At 44.1% G+C, this 22425-nt stretch overlaps 1 protein-coding gene across 1 annotated transcript in view; it reads right to left on the reverse strand.

Annotated features, from left to right (window-relative positions):
* The window catches only part of plekhg4 (pleckstrin homology domain containing, family G (with RhoGef domain) member 4), a 401233-nt gene that overhangs the window by 156862 nt on the left and 221946 nt on the right, over window positions 1-22425 (reverse strand). The window contains exons 11-12 of the mRNA XM_068049566.1: window positions 9537-9675; window positions 6883-7005 (exon numbers count right to left, since the gene is read on the reverse strand). Coding sequence (XP_067905667.1) covers window positions 6883-7005; window positions 9537-9675 — 262 coding nt within the window. The remainder of the gene's footprint in view (window positions 1-6882; window positions 7006-9536; window positions 9676-22425) is intronic.

The raw sequence follows: 22425 nt of genomic DNA on the forward strand, positions 1-22425 counted from the left end.
TGTCAGTTCATAATTTGATGAACTTTCATCTGGCAACAGGGAATAAACTCATGGGCTAATAAAAGCAAAATACTGCAGATGCCAGAAATTTGAAATTAGTTCTGAAGAAGGGTCACTGACCTGAAACGTTAACTCTGCTTCTCTCTCCACAGATGCTGGCAGACCTGCATTTCCAGCATTTCTTGTTTTTATAAACATCATGAGCGTTTCTGGTTAGCTTACTTTGCAACAGAATAGTCCAACTCTCAGCCGGCCATTTTAACTGCACGTTTCTCAAAAGATACAAAAAATGCTTCCACGTCTCCCTCATTGAATTTTGGAATCAGTTGGGAAGATTTTAAAAATTCAGTACACAGCCCCATACTACTTGATTTTCCATGGGGTTACTCTGTCGTCCCCAATTTAACGCAAGTCGCCTCAGCTCTCTTTCCTCCCGTTTCTTCTGAAAATGTCTTTCTCTCTCTCTCTCCTGTCTTTCTTTCTCTCTCTCTTCTCTCTTTTTCTCTTTCCTGTCTCTCCCTTTCTTTCCCTGTCTCTCCCTGTCTTCAAATTCAAGTTTCCTCTGTTCCAATTGCATCTTTGCTAGCAATACCTTGTCGGAGTCTACTTCTAATCCAGTTTCTGATTCTTCAGATTCGAGGGAAAAACGGTTGGCCACTAGTCTTAAGAGTTTGGACTTCCTGGCTTTAGCCCGGAAAGTGATCCCACACTGCCATATTCCTTAGGCCTTCCATAGACAGTGCCTTTAATTTATCCCAAGTTACTTCACCCTGGCTTGGGTAGTTACTGGCTTCGGTCACGGACATGTTAGTATTCGAGCACACACAACCACAAGAAAACCTGTACTGAAATCATTTCTCTTTTTGTTTGGGATCAATTTGATTTCCCACTTCCAAATTCTCGCTTGTCTATGGGTGCAATCTCGGACACTAGCCCCCAAATTTCTGTTATGACCGAGTGAGGAAGGGGTCTCAGGTTCCCCTCTTGGCCCTTTCCTGGTTTGCTCGTAACAGGATTTAACCTTTAAAAACAGAGTTTTTAACTTCCCCTCAGTGAGTCCTTGCTCACTGCTCTCTAATTATAATTGTAAAGGAACCAATCAGACAGACTTTCTTAGCTTTAAACAGGAAAGACTCAGTTAAAACTACGAAAAATATGCGACGCAATCACCCTAGCATGCATATGTGATAAACACACACACAAATAGATAGAGGAGGAGAAAGAATTAAAGGGGAGAAGGTTTGAAGTGGTAGATAGAATTTACAGAATCACAGAATAATACAGTGCAGAAGAGGCCCTTCGGCCCATCGAGTCTGCATCGATGCATTAAAACACCTGACTTGTCCACCAAATCCCATTTGCCAGCATTTGGCCCATAGCCTTGAATGTTATGACGTGCCAAGAGTTCATCCAGGTACTTTTGAAAGGATGTGAGGCAACCTGCATCTACCACCCTCCCAGGCAGGACATTCCAGACCGTCACCACCCTCTGGGTAAAAAAGTTGTTCCTCAAGTCCCCCCTTAAACCTCCCACCCCTCACCTTAAACTTGTGACCCCTCGTAACTGACCCTTCAACTAAGGGGAACAGCTGCTCCCTATCCACCCTGTCGATGCCCCTCATACTCGTGTACACCTCGATCAGGTCACCCCTTAGTCTTTTCTGCTCCAGCGAAAACAACCCAAGCCTATCCAACCTCTCTTCATAGCTTAAATGTTCCATCCCAGGCAACATCCTGGTGAATTGCCTCTGCACCCCCTCCAATGCAATCACATCCTTCCTATAATGTGGTGACCAGAATTGCACACAGTACTCCAGCTGTGGCCTTACCAAAGTTCTGTACAACTCCAACATGACCTCCCTGCTTTTGTAATCTATGCCTCGATTGATAAAGGCAAGTGTCCCATATGCCTTTTTCACCACCCTATTAACCTGCCCTTCTGCCTTCAGAGATCTATGGACAAACACGCCAAGGTCCCTTTGTTCCTCGGAACTTCCCAGTGTCAGGCCATTCATTGAATACTTCCGCGTCACATTACTCCTTCCAAAGTGTATCATCTCACACTTTTCAGCGTTAAATTCCATCTGCCACTTTTCTGCCCATTTGACCATCCCGTCTATATCTTCCTGTAACCCAAGACACGCCACCTCACTGTTAACCACTGGGCCAATCTTTGTGTCATCCGCGAACTTACTGATCCTACCCCCCACATAGTCATCTATGTCGTTTATATAAATGACAAATAATAGGGAACCCAGCACAGATCCCTGTGGTACGCCACTGGACACTGGCTTCCAGTCACTAAAACAGCCGTCTGTCATCACTCTCTGTCTCCTACAGCTAAGCCAATTTTGAATCCACCTTATCAAGTTACCTTGTATCCCATGTGCATTTGCTTTCTTGATAAGTCTCCCATGTGGGACCTTGTCAAAGGCTTTGCTGAAATCCATGTAAACTACATCAACTGCACTACCCTCATCTACACACCTGGTCACATGCTCAAAAAATTCAATCAAATTTGTTAGGCATGACTTCCCTCTGACAAAGCCATGATGACTATTCCTAATCAAATTTTGCCTCTCCAAGTGGAGATAGATTCTCTCCTTCAGAATTTTCTCCAATAGTTTCCCTACCACTGACGTGAGACTCACTGGTCTGTAGTTCCCTGGCTTATCTCTACAACCTCTCTTAAATAGTGGGACCACATTAGCTGTTCTCCAGTCCTCTGGCACCTCCCCTGTGGCCAGAGAGGAATTAAAAATTAGGGTCAGAGCCCCTGCAATCTCCACCCTCACTTCCCACAGCATCCTGGGACACAAATCGTCTGGACCTGGAGATTTGTCCACTTTTAAGTCTTCCAAAACCTCCAATACCTTGTCACTCCCTATGACAATTTGCTCAAGAACCTCACAGTCTCGCTCTCTAATTTCCATATCTACATCCTCATTCTCTTGGGTGAAGACAGATGTGAAGTATTCATTCAACACCCTACCAATGTCCTCTGGTTCCACCCACAAATTTCCCCCTTGGTCCCTAATGGGTCCTACTCTTTCCCTGGTTATCCTCTTCCCATTGATATACTTATATAATATCTTGGGATTTTCCATACTTTTACCAGCCAGAGCTTTCTCATATCCCCTCTTTGCTCTCCTAATTGCTTTCTTAAGCTCCATCCTACACTTTCTGTATTCCACTAATGCTTCCATTGATTTGCTCTCCTTGTATTTGCTAAAAGCCTCTCTTTTCCTTCTCATCATACCCTGAATGTTTCTGGTCATCCATGGTTCTCTGGGCTTGTTGCTCCTACCTATTACCCTAGAGGGAACACGTAGGGCCTGTACCCTCCCCATTTCCTTTTTGAATGCCCCCCACTGCTCTTCTGTAGATTTCCCGACAAGTAACTCTTTCCAGTCTACCTTGGCCAGATCTTGCCTTATTTTACTAAAATTCGCTCTCCCCCAATCCAAAACCTTTTTTTGCAACTTGTCCATTTCTTTCTCCATAACAAGCTTAAATTGTACCACGTTATGGTCGCTATCACCAAAATGCACCCCCACCAACACATCAACCACCTGTCTGGCTTCATTCCCCAGAATTAGGTCCAGCACTGCACCCTCCCTTGTTGGATCCTCTACATATTGAGCTAAAAAGTTCTCCTGTATACATTTTAAGAACTCCACTCCATCTAAGCCCTTAACACGATGACTATCCCAATTAATGTTGGGAAAGTTGAAATCACCTAATATAATTACCCTATTATTTTTACACACCTCTGCAAATTGCGCACATATTCGCTCCTCAATTTCCCACTGACTATCTGGGTGACTATAATAAACACCTAGCAATGTGGCTGTCCCTTTTTTCTTCCTAAACTCTACCCATAAAGCTTCATTTGATGCCCCCTCCAAGATATCATCTCTCCTTACTGCAGTAACGGACTCCTTAACTAATATTGCAATGCCTCCTCCTCTTTTACCCCCTCCTCTGTCTCGCCTGAAGATTCTATATCCCGGGATATTGAGCTGCCAATCCTGTCCCTCCCTCAACCATGTCTCCGTGATGGCTACTATATCACAATTCCACGTGTCAATCATTGCCCTTAACTCATTCGTTTTACCTGCAATACTCCTGGCATTAAAGTAGAGGCCTTCCATCCAGGTCTTACTCCCTTGAAACTTACTTCCGCTGTATTCCCTCTAACTTGTTTGCTTTCCTGTGCTTAGCTGTGCCCCTATTTTGCTAGGAGTCTGCGACCCCTTCCCCTGCCAAATTAGTTTAAACTCCTCTCAACAGCACTAGCAAACCCACCAGCAAGGATGTTAGTCTCCCTCTGGTTCAGATGTAGACCGTCCCGCTTGTACAGGTCCCACCTTCCCTAGAAACGGTCCCAGTGTATCTAAAACCCTCCCTCCTGCACCAACTCTTAAGCCACGCATTCATCTGTTCTATTCTCCTATTTCTATACTCGCTAGCACGTGGCACTGGGAGTAATCCAGAGATTACAACCCGAGAGGTCCTGCTTTTTAAGTCTACTGCCTAACTCCCTGAATTCTTGATGCAAGACCTCATCCCTCTTTCTACCTATGTCATTGGTACCAACATGTACCATGACCTCTGCCTTATCACCCTCCCCCTTCAGGATGCCCTGCAGCCGTTCAGTGACATCCCGGACCCTGGCACCAGGGAGGCAACACACCATCCTGGAGTCACGTTGACGGCCACAGTAGCGACTATCTGTTCCCCTGACTATTAGAATCCCCTATTACCATTGCTCTTCCTCTCTTTCCCCCTTCCTGTGCAGACAGGCTGCTTGCGGTGCCAGAAGCTTGGCTCTGTCCGCACTCCCTGGAGGAACCAGACTCACTTTCCTCCAAAATGGAATACCGATTTGCAAGCGGGACCCCAGGTGACTCCTGAACTAGCTGCCTGTTTCTCTTGAACTGCCTGGTGGTCACCCATTCCCTTCCTTCCTCAAGTCCCTTCAGTTGCGATGTGACCACCTCTCTATACGTGCTATCAACAATGCTCTCAGACTTGCAGATGCTCCACAGTGTTTCTAGCTGCCGTTCCAGCTCTGAAACCCGAGCTTCCAGGAGCTGCAGCTGGACACACATCCTGGTCCCAGGGACTGTAAATGTTCCCGGATTCCCACATGCAGCAAGAGGAGCAAACCACGACTTCAAGCTCTCCTGCCATGACTAAACCCTTTAAATTTAAAACTATAGAAGATTATAATTTAAAAAACAACCAAGTCTTGCTAAAACAATGACTTACAATTCAATCCACTTTGAAAAGTACCCACCAGGACTTACTCACCAGTCAGCTGTGCTCTTTGGAAGCTCTCGGCTCCCCTCACTCTGAGGACAGGTAGGAAATGAAAGGAACTCCTCGCTCCCTCCTCACCGAACTTCCTCAGTTACCAAACTTCCACTATAGCACTCTAATGCAACCCAAGTCAGCACGCTAGTGCAAACAAAGTCAGCACTGTAAGATGGCCCACTTTTATACTGACTGACTCTAGCCCCTAAAAACTGGTTTAAGCCAATTCTCTAATTAACAAGGTGCAGCTGCAAGCAGAGCCTGAGTGAGCCCTGTTTAAAGCTGGTCTAACACTCACCCTCTCCAACCCAAACAACAACTGTTAAGTTAATCTGCTAACTAAAAGACAGATTAGACTTTAGATAAAATTAACCCTTAATTATCCTCAGTTATCAAACTTCCACGATAGCACTCTAATGCAACCCAAGTCAGCACTCCAGTGCAAATAAAAAGTTACTGTTTTTGGCTTTGCTGTGAAGTCTTTGATTGGTTAAGTCTTGCAGTTCTCGTTGGGGTCCAGTGCACACTTTCAATCTTGTTTCACTGGTACCAGAAGGCAGCAGGGCTCTTCTGTCTTGAGGCTTAAGTTGTTTCCATAGGTCGCTGAAACTTTGCATGAGAGAAAGAGAGAGAGAGAGACCTTGCTTCTCTTTGGTCTTCAAAATTGCAGTCTGTCTCAAAACTTTACTGTGATGCACAATTCAATCAATTCCCAGGTTGGCTAGCAGGTTAGTCATGTGACCAGCTCTTTGTTTGACACAGCATTGCCTGCAAGGGTTGTTGATTCATCAAAACTTACCAGACACACTCGGGAAGGGGGGGAGGGGGTGGAGTGCTGGCTCTTACACAGACAATGACTCTCAATGTCTTCTGATCATCACTATTGACAAAACCCATCTGACTAATTGAATCAGGGAGCGCTTCCACTGTCTCTTTATGCAACTGCCTCTCAGAATGCAAATGTGTAGCCATATTTTCAGCCACTGCTCTGTGGTCCTTTTAAACAAGTTATGCTCAATGTCCAGTAAACGTTCAAATAGTGTTCCATATGCCGAAATTAATGTGTTTCTATTTGGCAGGTATGGTTTCCATCACAACACTAACTCCAGCTCAATAGTATTAAGCAAAAATTAATGCCAGCAATTTCTTCACGAATTCTTCTGATTGGCACAGTAACTTTGGCAGAAGATCATTGGAAACCCTATTTATTCACATAAACAGCTGACTGGGACTATGCCTACCCTCTTCACCTCCCCCCGGCACTATTATAAGAATTGACGTTCATAGGCCAGGTTGGAACTTTTGCCACTGGCTCAATTCTTGTTTTCCGGTCTTGCCAATTGCTCCTTAATGCCAAGACCACAAATGCAGAACAATCAAAAAATCTGTCCACTGTGTCAACACCCAACAAAATAATCCTGAACTTTAATCATAATTTTAATCACAACTGAACTGTATGAAATAGATAACCCATCCAATGTTTACCTTATCTTAATAAAGTCAAATATGATTGAGTTATGCTACCAATTAACAAATTGCTCAACCAAAATAATTTATACATACATAAGCAACATTGCAAAAGCTCTTGAACTCTCCCTGTGTACTTTGCAATGAATCCAGCGAATCCTCCAATTCACTACTATTCTCCAGTTGCTTCTCGCCAACCTGCTCAATCCAACTACTCACCTGAAAAGAGGAAGGACAATATTATGCAATATCACAGAGGAGGCTGTACATACAGAGCCACACCTATATTTGTGTATTTCAATAAGCATAGGAAATATGGTAATAAAAATGTTATTCAAATCTAATCCTTCAATTTTTCAGATTAAAACAAATTGAAAGCAAGTTCAATTGATAGCAATGAAAAGTCAAATATGAAAAAATTTGAAAATAAAAGGTTTTCATCTGATACAGGAATAATTTTAAGATCTTAGGTGTTGATAGATTTCTTTGTAAGCATAGGATAGTATTTATAAAGTAATCAAAAAGCTGTATGTTTGGAGAGACAGATTACTCTCAAGACCAATAACTTGGGTTTTACAGCTAGAAAGGAGGCATCCAACAGGTGATCTTAGAGGTATGAAAGATAGTAACCAGTCTGAGAAAGCTAAATGTGGAAAGTTACTAACTTAAATTGCAAGAGTAGAACAAGAAGACACAAGTTCAAAATAATAAAAGGTAAATTTAGGACTAAGGTCAGGAAGTTGTTTTTCCACGCAAGAAATAACCTCCACACGGAATGGACTCAGTAGTGGAAGCAAAAATCCTGGAATTATTTAAGAATCAATGGGATACTGAAACAAAAGAACTTTAACGTCTTTCTGAATGGTGTCCCTCATCCATAATTATCTTGTGAATTATTTAAAAGCACTGCAGATACCTCACTTCTAAACTTGAGTTTTTTGTGCTACACTGTGCTGCAAACTGCACCAATGCACTGATTTGCTTTCCAGTTTATTAGCATGTCATGCTGCCATGCAGGACGCCGGCCCAAACGAGCAAGTGGAATTTCAGGCTGTCAAGTTGAAATCAAAGGGATGTGCACATTGAACGAACATGCCTATATACAGGGACAAATACTTACTGTAGCTTTATCAAGGTTATGTCTGTACCTCTATATCATGGCCTATATCATGGGGATGAGCAAGATGAGAGACACAAAGGTGGAGGAGAGGAAATGGTTAAGCACATCAACAGCTGAAGAAGTTTTATGGTGAATGGAAAACCAAAGGCTAGGCAGTAGTGACTGGCAGGGTCACTGACCTGCAACGTTAACTCTGCTTCTCTCTCCACAGATGCTGCCAGACCTGATGAGTATTTCCAGCATTTCTTGTTTTTATTTTTAATTAGGCAGTAGTGAGTTCAAAAATGCAGCTGCAAACAACTTGGGGCAGATGTTTTCCATGGATGGAGGCAGAACGATTGGGATGGAAGGAGGTAGGAGAATGACAATAAACACAAGGACCATTTTCAGAAAACTTTACTAACCAAAATCCATTGAGCAGACTGTACACATATTGGTAGGATGTGACAAGTGGTGTTTCTGAGGGATCTGTTCAGGGGCCTCAATTTTTCACTGCATTTAAGGACTTGGATCAAGAAAAAGAGAGCTGTACACCTAAGTTTACAGATGACAGTAAGTTAGGAGGAATACTAAGTGGTGCAGATGGGGGAAGAAGTTGCAAAGGAACAGACAGATTAGGTGAGTGGGCAAAACTATGACAAATGGAGTTAAATGTGATCAAGCATAAGGTTATCCACTTCGGAACCAAGAAAATCAGAGTATTTACTAAATGGTGAGAAACTAGGAAATGTAGAGGAGCCAGAAGTTTTGGGCATCCATTCACACAAATCATTAAAAGCTAATAAAGGAGTACAAAAATAAACAAAAAGGCTAATGGAATGTAGGCCTTTATCTCAAGGGGACTACAATACAATTGGGAGGAAGTTATGCTGCAGTTCAATACAGCTTGGTCAGGCCCCAACTTGGGTACTGTGTCCAGTCTGGGGCACCACACCTCAGGAAGGATATATCTTCCTTGAAGCAGCTCACATTACCTGGAATGATACCTGGGTTTAGATGGTTAAACTATGAGGACAGGTTGCATAAACTTGGCTTGTTTTTCTTCACATATAGACGGTGGAGGAATAATCTGATTGAGGTGCCTAAAATGTTAAAAAGGATTTGACATGGTAAAAATGGAAAAACTATTTCCTCTGTTAGCAAATCAACAACAACTTATATTTATACAACACCATTAACATACTAAAATGTCCCAAGGCACAGGAACGTTAAAAAGAGCAAAGACAAAGGCATATGATCTTAAAATAGAGCTAGGCAATTTAGGAGTGAAATCAGAATGCACTTTTCACACAAAGTGTGGTAGAAATCTGGAATTCTCTCCACCAAAAGGTTGTTGTTGCGAGTACAATTAGAGCTTTCAAGGCCAAGAGAGATCGATCTTTGTTCGGGATATGGAGCATAGGCAGGAAAATGGAGTTGAGATACAGATCAGCCATGACCTAACTGAACGGCGGAGCAGGCTCAAGGGGTTGAATGGCTCATTCCTATTCCTAATGTTCATCATACCAATGTCTTGGTATTGCAAAAGCTTTTGCCTGGTCACTTAAACTTCAATATATCAAGACTCTACTGCGAATCGACCATGAATTTATGGAATAATCATTCTTTCAATTGGTTCTCTATCTCTTACCTCCTTAAACTCTCTTTCATGCGTTTTGAATTCCTTCAGAAACTCTAGTTCTTGAATGCATTTATTAGATAACATAACCAGCTGATGGATTCCCTCATCCACTTTGTTATATAATTCTGTGACAGTTTCCATTGTATCTCTGCAAAAAAACAATAACAATCAGCATTAAATGGCTGATTTTCCATGGAGAAAAGAAGTTTCTCTTTTCCTTCCAGTTTCTTTCCTTCTTACTCTAATTCTTGCTCTTTGTCTTTCTACTTGTATTGCCCTGTTTTACTGTACGGATGTGTTGCTCGTTTCTTTCTGTGGGACGGATTTTCGAAGGCCGATAAAGGGATCAGGCGGGCGGGCCCAAAATTTCCCGCCATTGGCAAACCTGCACAGTTCTGCCCTCAAGCCATTTTCCAAAGGCTGCATTTGCTGTCAATGCTACCACTAGGTGCAAATGCAGCCTGTGCCACTAAAATATCACAGTCTGCAACATTAGGCAGCTGCCAGGACTAAAGATGGCGCTGCTCAAATAATCACACAAAGGCAACCTAAACACATGGCAGCACACAATGGCTGGAGGGAGAGCAAGCGGGCTGGGGGGAGAGAGCAAGCGGGCCGGTGCGGGGGAGAGAGCAAGCGGGCCGGGGGGGAGGGGAGTGGGGGGAAGAGACCGAGCGGTCCAGGGGTGAGAACGAGCGAGCAGGCTGGGCAAGTGAGCAGGCCGCGGGGGCTGAGCGAGTGAGCAGGCCGCGAGGTGAGCCAGCGAGCAGGCCAGGGGGGCGGGGAGCGAGCGAGCTGAGGGGAAGAGCGAGCGAGCGGGCGGGCCAGGGGGAGGAGAGCGCACCCGCCACCAAGGTCTTCGGCCACGCTCTCCCCACTTCCCCCCACCCCCACTCTCTGCCCACATAACACCATGATGTCATCTGCGAATGTGCCAACTAGTCCTGGCAATGTGGAACGCAGCGCATGCGCAGAGAGTAGAAGCTGCTGGCTGCGTTATCAATCGTCACTTTGTTTTCCAAAAGGCCAGATTGGGGGTGGAACAGCTACCCGCTTGCAAGTGGCAGGTAGCCAATAAAGATAATTAAGGCGCCTGTTAAGGCCCCCTGTCGCATGCCAACTAGAATTTTCCAATCAGCAGGAGGGTTGGGCCCCTGCATTGGCCGAAACATGGCCAGTTTAAAAAAAAATTCTTTTATGGGATGTGGGCATCGCTGGGTAAGCAAGCATTTATTGCCCATCCCTAACTGCCCTTCAGAAGGTGGTGGTGAGCTGCCTTCTTGAACCGCTGCAGTCCTTGGGGTGCAGGTACACCCACAGTGCTGATAGGAAGGGAGTTCCAGGATTTTGACTCAGCGGCAACAAAGAAACGGCAATATAGTTCCAAGTCAGGATGGTGTGTGGCTTGGAGGGGAACTTGCAGGTGGTGGTGTTTCCTTGCATCTTCTTCCCTTGTTCTTCTAGGTGGTAGAGTTGAGAGTTTGGAAGGTGCTGTCGAAGGAGCCTTGGTGAGTTGCTGCAGTGCATCTTGTAGATGGTACACTTATGCCACAGTGTGTCAGTGGGGGAGAGTGACATTGAAGGTGGTGGATGGGGTGCCAATCAAGCAAACTGTTTTGTCCTGGATGGTTTTGAGCTTTTTGAGTGTTATTGGAGCTGCACTCATCCAGGTAAGTGGAAAGTATTCCATCACACTCCTGACTTGTGTCTTGGACAGGTTTTGGGGAGGTACGTTACTTGCCACAGAATTCTCAGCCTTTGACCTGCTCTTGCAGCCACAGCATTTACGTGGCTGCTCCAATTCAGTTTCTGGTCAATGTTAACCCTCAGAATGTTGATAGTGGGGGATTCAGTGATGGTAATGCCTTTGAATGTCATGGGGAGATGGGTTAGATTCTCTCCTGTTGGAGATGGTCATTGCCTCGTACTTGTGTGGCATGAATGTTACTTGCCACTTATCAGCCCAAGCCTGAATGTTGTTCAGGTCTTGCTGCATATGGACACAAACTGCTTCAGTATCTGAGAAGTAGCAAATGGTGCTGAACATTGTGCAATCATCAGCGAACATCCCCACTTCTGACCTTATGATGGAGAGAAGGTCACTGATGAAGCAGCTGAAGATGATTGGGCCTAGGACTCTACCCTGAAGAACTCCTGCAGTGATGTCCTGAGATTGAGATGATTGATCTCCAACAACTACAAGCAGCGTCCTTTGTGCTCGGTATGACTCCAACCAGTGGAGAGTTTTCCCCAATTCCCTTAGACTCCAGTTTTGCTGGAGCCCTTGATGCCATACTCGGTCAAATGCTGCTTTGATGTCAAGGGCAGTCACTCTCACCTCACCTCTTGGGTTCAGCTCTTTTGTCCATGTTTGGACCAAGGCTGTAATGCGGTCAGGAGCTGAGTGGCCCAGGGGGAACCCAAAGCGAGTGTCACTGAACAGGTTATTGTTGAGTAACTGCCACTTGATAGCACTATTGTCGGCCTGTGCTCCAGTGGGCTTTTTAAATAGCTCCCCCAGGCCCGCAGCTACCACACCATAATGTTCACAGCTGTGCCCACAGACCTCTCTATATTTAGAAAGTGTTCAGAGGGCTCCCAACCTACATACGTCAGCAGCTCCCACCTCAGACAGCGTGGTTGCCAATGTGCCAGTGCTGGAGAGTCTTCGATTGGTCCTTCAGCCACGGGAGCCTGCCCGCTGTCCTTAATTGGACACCGAGTGCATCCTCTGGCCATTAATTGGCCTAGCACTGAAAAATCACATTGGGGTTCTACTTCAAAGGTGGTGCAGGGTCGGAAACTGCGAGTTCTCTCGATGTTGGTTTCCTAACTCCAGAAGGAAAATCCAGACCTGTGTGACTCTTTTGCTCATCTTTAACTTCACCAATCCCTACAAATCTTTACTTCCCTCTGTCTCCTGCCTGTACTCTACATTTCCTAATGCCCCTAGATGGCTCTCACACATATTGCTTTACTGATGTACTCAATTTTCTATGTCTTAGCTTTATTAAAGGCCAGAGTTGGTCGCAAGATGGCAGTCCAGTGATGGATGCCAGGATCATGTGGGGAAAGGTTATCCAGAGCTGATGCAACATATGTTTAGGCTAGTGGTTGAAGCCTGAAGAGAGAGATGGATTTGAATCCTGGGACTATTCATATAGGATAGTGTTACAACCAAGGGAGGAAGGGATCTCAGGCTCCCCCTTTCACCCCTTTTCTGATTTGACCGCAACCGGGTTTATCCTTTTTACACAGCGATTAAACTTATTACCTCAGTGAGCGCTTGCTCCTGTTCCTCTAATGTAATTGCAAAAAAACCAATGAGACAGGTTTTCTTGAGTTGAAACAAGAAAGATATAAGTTTATTATTCTTAACACTCTAAACCCGTTAAAATTTACTGAAATACGCTCTGCATCCACACGCACATTCACACACAAATAGATTACAGAGGGAAAACAGCTTTGGTGGTCAGAGTTGAGTCTGGAGTAATTGGAATTTAAATACTGAATATCAGTCCCAGAGTCCTTAGTTGAAATTGTAGTCCTGAAGTTCTCACTGGGTCACGTGTATGGTTGCAGGCTTGCTTCTCAGGTTCTGGAAGGCAGAAGAGGGGGTTTTTTCCTTGTTGGCTGTGCTGGTCTGTAGGTTTGAGGCTTTAGCAGTTGCAGCCTAGGTTTCTCTGGATCTTTAGTGAAGGGAGGGAGGGAGGGAGGGGGAGAGGAGAGAGAAAGAGAGAGGGAGGGAGAAAAGGGGAGAGAGAGAGAGAGAACCCTATTGTTCAGGCGAGGTTGACTCAATCATGTTATCTCAAGTCTAATCCTTTGGTGGTTCTATTGTAAATTTCAGTGGCTATCTCAGCTGTCAAATTACTCTTTAATAAAAAGTTATTTGTAAGGATTTCCAATAGCTGTTTCAGGCAAGGTTCCAACCGATGAAATTAATATTTCCCATTTGGCATGTAGGGTTTTCATGACAATAGAGTTAGCAGGAGAGTGGGAGAGAATGGATATTCTGGTGTTTGGGAATTGAGTGGGTGGTGAGAGACCTGGCAGCACTAGAGTAGGGTCAATCTGGGGAACAGCAGCACCCGGTAGATGAGGGTTGAGCATGGAAACATTCTGGGGGAAGGCTGAGCTACAGTGGCAAAATCCAGGTCCAGGAAAGGAAAAAGTATTCAAGGATATTGAAGTGCCACATTCAGAGCCTCCACAACAGGCCCTGAGAGACACTGGCCTAATGCTTTCAGAGTGCGGAGAAGAACTGGTAGGCAAGACCCTTGTCAATGATTTAAGCTTCAAGAAAGCCTGAAACCACTTAAAGAAAGACCTGCATGGAACAAAACTTTTTGAATGGTTTCATAATGTAGGATAATTAAGTTTATGAGCAAGTTTAATAATTCCTCCCATTCCAAAAAATACGAAAACACTATCAATTTACTTTTAGGGGTTTATAGGGATGAGGAATCAACACATCCACTCAAATGAGTTAATCTCACTCTCCCCATGGCACCTCCCCCCACTTTTGTGATGGCTGACAGTTATTTATTAGCTTCTCTTATCTTAAGATTTAGTGATTTCCTTTGGACAAAGTTTCATGAACCCAGTTAACAAAGTGATTTTGTTCATATACATAAAGAAAAGAATAATCAGAAATATAATCTATTCCCTGGACACAATCAAATGCTTCTACAATAGCCAAGTCCCAGTGGTAATCAAACTGTTGTACTCCAAGAGGGGAATAACATCAAAGATGACACTGGAGTGAAATAACAGTACTGATTTCCCAGAATTCACCTTGTTAGATTGGCACTTGCATGTGTAGCAACGCTCAAGTAACAGAGAGAACTTGTTTTTTTCAGGATCACACACATTATCCTGTTGCTGGTGCTAGTCAATGAGCCCCAAAGAGGCTACAGTTGCACTGGTAAAGAGGTTGGCCAGACCTCATTTACGCTATGTCAGCACCAGCTGCTCTACCAGAGTTCACAAAAGATGAAAGTGCATTCACCGTTCACACGCTCACTTTTAGACAGCTTGATGGGAAGGAAAGCAGGGATATCAATTCTAGCAGAATCAAAACACTCTGTTAATACTCCTAACTGGATGCCAGCACTGGCATGAAATTTAGTGTCAAACTGCTAGTTTCAACAGCATAAGAGATAGTCTGTATCAAAAAGTAAAACAACCAACAATAGGGCAGAAAAGTGAAATGAGAAAGGTTACTTAATTCCAAGACTTGGGCATAGAAAATTGATAACCTGTCAGAAATAAACAAAGCAAAGCATATTCTTAAGTGCATTGAAATGCTAATAAAATTCACAGAGGTCAAGTACTAACTTTTATATAGAAATACTGCAGAACCAGAGGTACAAAGTAGAATAATTTGGTATCCTGAAACAACAACAGACTATGCCAGATATCTAAGGCTTCAATTTGTGGCAGATCTTCATATCACAAATTGAAGGTCTGAAGTGTGCTATGTGAGGGAAGCGCCAAATAGAGTGAAGCTCCTTTCCCATAAGGAAGGAGGAATGTTACAGGACTGGATTCATTGAACTGCTTCAATAAGCTGTCATAAGGACACCTGTAGGGTGCAACTAGGAGTATGGGAATGGTCATCTGGCCATCCTTTTAACTGGAGCTAGAGTCTAGGGCATGGAAAGTCAGAAGAGGGGAAGAAAAAATAAAAGCAAGAAAGCACTAAGAACTATGAAACAAAGGCTTGTTATTTTGTTTCGACTCAACCCAATCCAATCCATGTCATGAAAGTAAATCCTTATTTGTTTTGCAGGCTTAAAATTTTTCAAGTTAATTAAGTTACTCAAATATTATCATTAAAGTTTTGCTTAATTTGGAGGTCAATGATCTCAGTCCCAGGACATCACTGCAGGAGTTCCTCAGGGTAGTATCCTTGGACCAATCATCTTCAGCTGCTTCATCAATGACCTTCCCTCCATCATAATGTCAGAAATGGGAATATTTGCTGATGATTGCACAATGTTCAGCATCATTTGCGACTCCTCAGATACTGAAGCAGTCCTTGACCAGATGCAGCATGACCTGGCTTGGGTTGATAAGTGGCAAGTAACATTTGCACCACACATGTGCCAAGCAATGACCATCTCAAACAAGAGAGAATCCAACCAGCTCCCCTTGACATTCAACGGCATTACCATCGCTGAATCCCCACTATCAATATCCTGGGGGTTACCATTGACTAGAAACTGAACTGGAGCAGCCACATAAATACTGTGGCTACAAGAGCAGGTCTGAGGCTGGGAACTGTGTGGCGAGTAACTCACCTCATGACTCCCAGTGCTCGTCCACCATCTACAAGGCACAAGTCAGGAATGTGATGGAATACTCTCCACTTGCCTGGATGGGTGCAGCTCCAACAACATCCAAGAAGCTCGACACCATTCAGGACAAAACAGCCTGCTTGATTGGCACCCCATCCATCACCTTCAACATTCACTCTCTCCCTCACTGATGCATAGTGGCAGAAGTGTATCAACAACAAGATGTACTGCAGCAACTGTCCAAGGTTCCTTCGACAGCACCTTCCAAATCCGCGACCTCTACCACCTAGAAGGACAAGGGCAGCAGATGCATGGGAACAGCACCATCTGCAACCTCCCCTCCAAGTCACACACCATCCTGACTTGGAACTACATCACCTTTCCTTTGCTGTCGCTGGGTCAAAATCCTGGAATTTCCTTCTTACAAGCATTGTGGGCTGGATTTTGTTCACCTCCCGATGTTGTACTCTGTGGAGTGCGGGGGCAGCAGATCGGAGTGATAGCGGCCCGCCACAGAGCCCGACACCAGGATTGCTGGGCCCGATCTTCCCGGTCTCGGGGAAGCTCAAGGGGCAGGTCCTCTGCCGCGGGACCATGCTTTAAATATTGAAATGATCTGTTTTCATACATTTAAATTGAATTACCCACGATCTCATCTTCAGTTCCGGATCATCAGCGTGATGGGCAGCACTCCCACGCCTTCACTTTCCCATCCAGGGAAAGATGGCGCCACTGAGGTAGGGAAGGGGGAACCTAGCATCTGTTGAGTAATGGGGGGTGGGGGGAGACAGGGTGAACGCTGCATTTTTAGTCTGGGGAAGGGAGGGGTCAACTCTGCACTTATTGCAGTTGGGGGGAGAAGGGGTCAACTTTGCAATTTTAGTGTAGTGGGGTGGGGGGGACAAACATTTATTTTCAGTGTAGTGGGGGGGGGGGCAACTCTGCATTCTCTACGCAGGGCTGGAAGCCCTTAAAAATGGTGCCAGCGCCTGCACAGACACAGTTGACACCATTTATGGCATCGCCGAGGCTGCCCCTGCCCATGATTGGGCGGGATGGCCGCCCTGCATATTCTACTGAGCCACCGGACTCAAGATCAAGGCGGTGTGACAGCACACGGCCCATGCATGCCGGTCGTCATTTTCTTTTACGCCCATCGCTGCTCCTGGCAGCGGGAAAACAAAATCCAGACCTGTGGGTGTACCTACACCCCAAAACTGCCGCAGTTTAAGGCGGCAGCTCACCACCACCTTCTCAAGGGCAATTAGGGATTGGCAATAAATGCTGGCCTAGGCAGCGACGTCCACATCCCATGAAAGTATTTTTAAAGATTAAATATTTAGATCACAGGGTGTGCCTCAGCTCATATAAACAAATGAGCATAAATAAATGATTTTAAACACCTTAACAGGAAAAAAATCACCTATGCAGATGACACACTGATAGCAGGCAGCAGAGATTTTTTTTTACTGAGTGATGCTCTCATGTACTTCATCTTTGGAAGAAACTCAAAAGCAGTGTTCTTATTCATTGTTGATAATTTTAATGGAACCAATGACTTGATAACCAACTGCAGGAAAATGCACTGAAGTATATTTTTTAGTGAGGCATTCATATACTCATTGCCAGAATATTGCAATAAAGATATAAACCCAAAAACATTCCCAATACTAGTACAAACTGAAAATTAAGATTGGGCCTGAAAAGTAAAAATGATTCAATCATTCTGGATTCCTTTTTTTTTAATCTACTATATGGCATCTACATAGCCTGCATTGTTTACTTCTTGAAATACATAACATTTAAAGTAGCTGACCTACACAATGTACTATCTATCCTTCATGCTCAGCTTTCCATAACTCACTAACTCATGAACTGCAGTCTCCAGTGTGCAAGCCACATGTGATCTCTGAATTCAGCTGTGGCACAAGTGCTTATTTGTGGCACCGTGCCTGGAAAGCCTCACGGTGGTTCAAAATATAGACATGAACATGAATGAAGAGTTTATAAGTTGAGAAAAAGCATCACACTGTGGTGAAACTTGTTAGTAAGGAATAATGTGTACATTTACTATTACAGGTGTTCTAAAAATAATGAATATGTTCTTTATATCTTTTCTCTTGTGCCTACTGACAAGCAGTTCATTCCCTAAAATGTGACCTGAACAGCTGTCAGCATCATTTACTTCTTCACAGATACTACTTCAGACATCTGGGCACTGGTCATATTTCTGCTGTGGCGTCTCCTTTCAGCCCATATCGATTCAGAACAGCCAACAGCTGTCACTGCAGGCCATGCTGCAGTTTACAATAGCTCCTCAGTTTATCTCAATGTTTGCTGTTTAAGATCCTTTGCAGGCACTGTTTGTGAACACAACTTATAATAACGCCAATCAGACACTATTGTAAGCTGGAAAATTAAGATACTACATTTCACAATGGAACACAAGGCTCATTTACAGCTCTTATCCAACAATGTCACTTTTACAACCTAAATCCAAACCAATAAGGTAATATACTAGCTGGAAGGAAAAAAAGACCTGCCTTCCCTGCTGTTCAAATAAAACTATTTATTCCAGGAATGGAGCTAATTCTGAAAAATTGTACCAGTCGGTATCAAGAATAATACACATATCAAAAGCAGCAAATTACTAATCAGCAGGAGGCGAAGTTTGGCTTCAATTCAGAACAGTAGTAATTCAGTAAGAACTTGACTTGTTTATTTTTCCCATCCCTTTTGCAACTCTCTACAACCCACTAAATCAAACTGGTTCAGTGAATCATATATGGCTCCTCACTGGTTTCAATTTACACAGCTGGAATTATGTGCCTGTCATAGGTTTTCCCTTAAACAGATGCCCCATTCAGCAGCATGCTGGAGGTAACGAAACCTTCTTTTCATGTAGTAGTAGTCAAACTGGAGTGTTTTCCAACCTCACTATCAAATAAGTACCTTTAAGTGGAACTTCACAGTTAAATAGAAGAATGATACGTACATATTTACCCTACATCACAGTATGAATGTTACCCTCTCCACCCTTGCCATTATTGTATTTGTTAAAATTCAGTTGATAGGCCTGCATGCAGGAACCCTACATTACAGAATGCCATACAACAACAACCTGCATTTATATAGCACCTTTAACTTAGTAAAACCTTCAAATGCACCATAGGATTATCAAACAAAATGTGACAGTTGGGAGATTCCCTCAGATCACGCTAGTTACAAAAGTAAATGCAGGAAAAAGCACACTGAATGTGAGAAGGTTCCAGTGCAGTGCCCCTTTATTCCACTGGCACCAAACACGAAAGTACACTCATGAAGAAAAAAATCTTAATTTAAAGAAACAAATTCATTACAGTGGACAACCGTTGATTGCCACCCCAAAGCAGGAGAACCATTTAGAGGTTAACTCTGTTTCAAATCAGCAATGTTGCAGACTTGTTTGTCAAACAACCAGACACCGAAATGCCTCGCTTCAGCAGGAGTGCAGGTTTGTGATCCTGAACCTTTCTCTCTTGACCTCTTATCCCCACTCTTTTCAAGGGTTTTTTAGACTTAAATATTGTACTTTAAGCACCGCAAGAACAAAGTTGAGAGCAGGCACGTTCATGTCCCTCCTGTTGCTAGTTCCACTTGAACCCTTGAGCCACTGATTGCCTTGATATCCATATCATCAGAGGTCTCTTCAGCATCAGGACTTCTTGATCTCTGGGGCTTCCGTGCTCCCAAGCTAGTCCTCCCATGGCCCTAGGTAGCTGGATGCACACCCCAATTCTCCCTTCCTGGCACTGTTTCACAATCGCTGGTACAGACATTAGACCACTCCCTCCGGCTCTTTCATCTCCTGCCCACACTTCTGCCTGCTGCCTGTGGCTCCCTGGCTCTACTCCCGAGCTCACCAAAGACACTGCCCCAGTCCCCAAAGGGACTTCTGGGTGCTGAAAACTGCCCCAGCCTGGCGCTTGCCACTGCCACCTATTGGCCTGGAGGTGCACACCTTGAGGAGAACGTCCGATGAAGCAGAAGCTGCTCCAAACCCCAAGGAAATGCTTGTTCATTGGTTCACAGCAAAGGGGAAGGTTAAGGGGTGATATAAGGGGTGCTAAAGCTGATTAAAAAATTTGATAAGGTGGATGGGGAGAAACTATATCCTTTGGTGAGAAAGTCCAGCAAAAGGGAGCATAACCTTAAAATTAGAACTAGGCAGTTTGGGGTGATGTCAGGAAACACTTCTTCACACAAAGCGTCATGGGAATTTGGAACACTCTCACCAAAAAGCTTCTGAGGCTAGGTTAACTGAATATTTCAAAACCAAGTTTACATTTCTTAAAGTTTAATTTCTTAATTTTAAGTTATTGTTTCACAGGTTTCCGTCAATTTTAATGTTTATCACTTTAAAAGATGTAGAAGGATGTAGGAGTAACCCCTAGTTCTAAAAGTTATCTCTTTTAGACACCCCTCCTGTTATTCATTTTAAGGTTTGCAGGTGCTACCAGGTTTCTACGAGCATCCCTAGTACAATGTTAGAAGTTGTTTATAAGCCACCAAACAGCAGTGGTCATGTAGGGCACAGTATAAATGAGAAATTGGAGGTACATGTAACAAGGGTGATACAGTAATCATGCGGGAATTCAATCTACATATAGACTGGGTAAACTGAATTAGCACTAATGATATGGAGGACGAATTCCTGGAATGTATACAAGATGTTTTTCTAGAACAGTACGTTAAGGAGCCAACGAGAGAGTAGGCTATTTTAGATCTGGTATTGTGCAAGGAGAAAGGGCTAATTAATAATCTCTTTGTAAAGAAGGCTCTAGGGAAGAGTGACAATAATATGGTAGCATTATACAATAAGTTTGAAAGTGACGTAGTTTAATCCGAAACTAGTCTTAAATCTAAACAAATTAAACTATGAAGGTATGAGGGGCAAGTTGGCTGTGGTAGATTGAGAAACTACATTAAAAGGTATGATGGTACACAGGCAATGGCTAGCTTTTAAAGAATTAATACGTGGTTTACAACAAATTTACATTCCTTTGTGGTAAAAAAAAAAACAATAGGAAAGGTGATCCAACCAGGGCTAACAAGAGAAGTTAAAGATTTCATTAGATCAAAGGATTTGGTTCAATGGAGAGTGCAGGAGAGTATGCCAGGAGCAGCACCAGGCATATCTCAAAATGAGGTGTCAAGCTGGTGAAGCTACAACACAGGACTACATGAATGCTAAACAGTGGAAACAGCATGTGATAGAGCTAGGCAATCCCATAATCAATGGATCAGATCTAAGCTCTGCAGTCCTGCTACATCCAATTGTGAATGGTGGTGGACAGCCAAACAACTAACAGGAGGAAGAGGCTCCACAAATATCCACATCCTCAATTATGGGGGAGCCCAGCACATCAATGCAAAAGACAAGGCTGAAGCATTTGCAACCATCTTCAGCCAGAAGCGCCGAGTGGATGATCCATCTCGGCCTCCTCCTGAGGTCATCAGCTTACAGATGCCAGTCTTCAGTCAATTCGATTCACTCCACTTGATATCAAGTAACGGCTGAAGGTGCTGGATACTGCAAAGGCTATGGGGCCTGACAACATTCCAACAATAGTACTGAAGACTTGTGCTCCAGAATTGTCCGCGCCTCTAGCCAAGCTGTTCCAGTACAGCTACAACACTGGCATCTACCCAACAATGTGAAAAATTGCCCAGGTATGTCCTGTACACAAAAAAGCAGGTCAAATCCTACCCAGCCAATTACTGTCCCATCAGTCTACTCTCAATCATCAGCAAAGTGATGGATGGTGTCGTTGACAGTGCTACCAAGCAGCACCTACTCAGCTATAACCTAATCAGTGATGCTGAGTTTGGGTTCTGACAGGGCCACTCAGCTCCTGACCTAATTACAGCTTTGATCCAAACATGGATAAAAGAGCTGAACTCAAGAAGTGAAGTGAGAGTGACTGCCCTTGACATCAAGGAGCATCTGACCGAGTGTGGCAACAAGGGGCCCTAGCAATACTGGAGTCTATGGGAATCGGGGAAAACTCTCCACTGGCTGGAGTCATATCTAACACAAAGGAAGATGGTTTTGGTTGTTGGAGGTCGATCATCTCAGTCCCAGGACATCACTGCAGGAGTTTGTCAGGGTAGGGTCATAGGACCAACCTTCTTCAGCTGCTTCATCAATGAACGTCCCTCCATCATAAGGTCAGAAATGGGTATGTTCACTGATGATTGCACAACATTCAGCACCATTCGCTGCACCTCAGATACTGAAGCAGTCCGTGTCCATATGCAGGAAGACCTGGACAACATTCAGGCTTGGGCTGATATGCGGCGTGAATATAACTTGCCACTTAAGTTTAGTTTAGAGATACAGCACTGAAACAGGCCCTTCGGCCCACCGAGTCTGTGCCGACCATCAACCACCCATTTATACTAATCCTACACTAATTCCATATTCCTACCACATCCCCACCTGTCCCTATATTTCCCGACCACCTACCTATACTAGGGGCAATTTATAATGGCCAATTTACCTACCAACCTGCAAGTCTTTTGGCATGTGGGAGGAAACCGGAGCACCCGGAGAA

This window comes from Heterodontus francisci, chromosome 17, assembly GCF_036365525.1.
Source record: "Heterodontus francisci isolate sHetFra1 chromosome 17, sHetFra1.hap1, whole genome shotgun sequence".
Lineage (NCBI taxonomy): Eukaryota > Metazoa > Chordata > Chondrichthyes > Heterodontiformes > Heterodontidae > Heterodontus > Heterodontus francisci.